Source organism: Penaeus japonicus, unplaced genomic scaffold (genome assembly GCF_977035675.1).
Source record: "Penaeus japonicus unplaced genomic scaffold, GWHDUDI00000001_assembly GWHDUDI00000035, whole genome shotgun sequence".
Lineage (NCBI taxonomy): Eukaryota > Metazoa > Arthropoda > Malacostraca > Decapoda > Penaeidae > Penaeus > Penaeus japonicus.
Window position 1 is genome coordinate 9,946,343 of NW_028234437.1, and position 3,180 is coordinate 9,949,522.

The 3,180-nt window shown below is 36.4% G+C and overlaps 1 protein-coding gene across 1 annotated transcript in view; it reads left to right on the forward strand.

Moving 5' to 3' along the window:
* Positions 1–288: 288 nt before the first annotated feature.
* l(1)10Bb (BUD31-like protein) overlaps positions 289–3,180 on the forward strand; it is an 11,844-nt gene continuing 8,952 nt past the window's right edge. Inside the window, exon 1 of the mRNA XM_043012374.2 lies at positions 289–485. Coding sequence (XP_042868308.1) covers positions 392–485 — 94 coding nt within the window. The 5' untranslated portion in view covers positions 289–391. The remainder of the gene's footprint in view (positions 486–3,180) is intronic.

Here is a 3,180-nt window from a genome sequence, read left to right on the forward strand (position 1 = left end):
TAAGAAATTAAGTAAATAATCACCGCCATTACCAAATCATCGCTCAATTTCCTAAACTGTTACAAACTTATTTCAAAATGTGTATGATCACGTAATTTTTCAAGCTATCACAAAATACCCCCATTTCCCAAACCATCCCAACATTCCCCCATGCCTCAAATCCTCGCAATATTCCCTTATTTCCCAAACTATCGCAAAACTCCCCTTTTTTACCCACGCCGGAGTTCGCTAAAACCAGTTCGCTATCAAACGTCTTCGCTAACTAAGCCTTTTCGCTACGCCCCGTGTTCGCTAACCGAGTCCGACCCATTGTTTACATCGGAGTCGAAGGGAAACGTTTGCGAATTTGTTATCGGAGGATTTCTTGTCCTTTCTTATCTATTAGATCAAAATGCCTAAAGTGAGACGTAGTAGGAAGCCTCCTCCTGAAGGATGGGAGTTGATTGAACCAACTTTGGAGGAATTGGATCAGAAGATGAGAGAAGGTGAGTCGAGGTCGGGATTGAAATGTGTTTTTTGTTTTTGGATTTCGTGTGATTGAGCTATATATTTTCTATTTTCTTTTGTGTGTGTGTTTTTTGTGTTGTTAGTTATATTTGGAAGGTAGTTTAGGTGGGTTTGTGGATCAGGAAAGGTAAGTATGTTTGATATATCATTGTATATGCGTATTAGTGTTTTCTTATTTTTGTGTGTTCCAAATAGCCTTTTTTTCATTATTTGCTTTCTTGGGATACTTGAGTTAAAGGCTATATTGTTCAGGCGTTAGGGTTTGTACATTATTCAATAAGGTACAAAGATTGTGTGTCTTTTAAAATTAGCATGTACTGTCGTTACACTAGAGGCATGATGCAATTCCATGTAAATGCTTTCAAACAATTAATATGGTAAATATTCACAAGTTAGTGGCTTTCTCATAACCAAATTGTCTGTGTTCTACCCAAATCCTCTTAAAACCAATTGTTATATATTGTGGAAGGCCTACAATCTCGGATCCAACATGATAGCAGCATGTTGTCTAGGAATCTTTCTATACTCAGGGAAGTGCTCCAGCAAAGGGCAACAAGCCTCCACCTCCTGTATTCTGGTGACATAGATCCCAGACTGTTTCCTTATTTTGACAATGAATTGCCAGTGAAGACCACAAGCTCTTACTTTTTCATATGTATAATGGAGATTTTTTTCTACCTTTGCCTGAATACACATTTTGGAGCCCGCAGCATTGTTTGGCTCATAGATCGCGGATCTGGTACAAAAAGTTTTTTTATTTTATGCAGATTGCTCTACATTACTTTAGATTTACTCTATCTCTGCATTCTGTTTTGGGTAATTATCAGAATATATCAGAAATAACCTCAAAGGATAGTGATGATGAGAGCTTCCTGTGTGTAAGAGATGGGGAAAGCACATTTTTCACATACTTTCGCATACTTTCTCTCAGCTCAAATCAAATTCATATGGATATATATGATATTGTTGACTTGGACATAGTTTTGGCTTCTAGCCATATTATAAGGGTTAAAAAGAATGAAAATGTAATATTTTAGCCTTGTATATAGTATAAGGTAAACAGTACATGGAATCTATTTGTCATTATATTCTAAGACATTTTATTTCTATGTCATATCAGTAGTTACTACAGAGTGAAAATAAAATTTATTGAAAGATGAACCAGATGATAGATGTAGTCCAGCAATTACTGTGGCCTCCACGTCTTCATAACTTCAGTAAAAACCAACAAACCCCCACCATGTACTCTGTCAATATTGAGCTTCGGCTGTTTTCTTAATTTATGATTAACTATAAAGAAGGATTACAAGCAAGTTCATTTGATGGGATGAGCATTGTGAGGCAAAGTAGGTCCTGTTAACCCACTCACGACGGGGGCATTCTAGCCTTGAATGTCACAATGCCGGGGCTTTCGAACGCTGAGGCCTAAATCAATTAAATGGCTGGCACAATATTGTGCCGCCCGGCCACTGGGCTTTTGAATGAACGGTACAGTAGTGTACCTCCCGTCCAGAGAGGGCTAATAACCCATTGCAGATGGGGATAGATTTGCTTGCCCAGTCTCCAGGATTTTTATTTCTGAGTGAGTAAGCTTCATGCAACATACCTTGACTTTTCCCACTCTCTTTCAGTCACTCATTGTAAAACTAGAACCATTTTTGCATTTGCAATTTTTTGTATTATTGTACCTAGAGACATATGTCATATGACAGGCTCTATCAATGCTGCAGTTGACTAAGGTTGCTGTATAGGGTCCATATCAGCTCATTTTTTCTTTATACTCACATGCCATTTAACCCATTCACAACGGGACGTATTTTCACATACTCCCGCTTACACTGGGAAGATAACAAGCATGCGACACTTTGTACTGGTGTGTTTTCTCGCCGCGCAGGACCGTGTTGATTCTCTCAGAGCATTTTTCACCCACCCTATTCTTATGGTTTTCGTGAAGGCATCTACAATGTAAAGGCACGTAAAAATATTGCCATGTTCAGTTATTTTAGTTGAAAAACATGTTACAGTAATGCCCTTTTAGTTTTATTTTATTTAACTTTGCCTGTAATTCTTCACTTCTATGTGAAAATACCAAAGGAAAGCAATCTCTTAGTGGGGCATCAAAAAACATGTTTTATACTTTTTTTGTTTTTACCAAAACAAAAAGAAGAAAAATGTACCTTGTGACGTGACATGAGGTAATATCACAGGTAATCAATAGATTAGAACTAGTATTGCATTAGTAATTTTTACATTATTTTATTTCTTGCCCAAACACATTTGATTTTACAATAGTTTTTCTTTGTATTCAACGGATCAAGAAGGAGAAATTATCATGATATCATCAATATGATTTAGTTCTGTAACATCATTTTTTTAACATTATATCTCATTTTATGACACTCAAACACCTAAACTAAAGTAACAGTCTAGGAAATTATGTAAAATGATTATATTTCAGAACAATCTAGCGATCTACTGCTGACATTTCAGCACATCACGTTACCCTTCCCGGAATTCTGTGAGAAAATGCAAATGGGTTAATGGGATAACAAAAAGCAGTTCATTTCTTTCTTATTCGTATACTTTTGTGAACAAATATGAAAAATATAACCATCCACAAAGAAAATAACATAAAGGAGTAGTGAAGAGAAAGGAAACTTGTGTTTATGACTG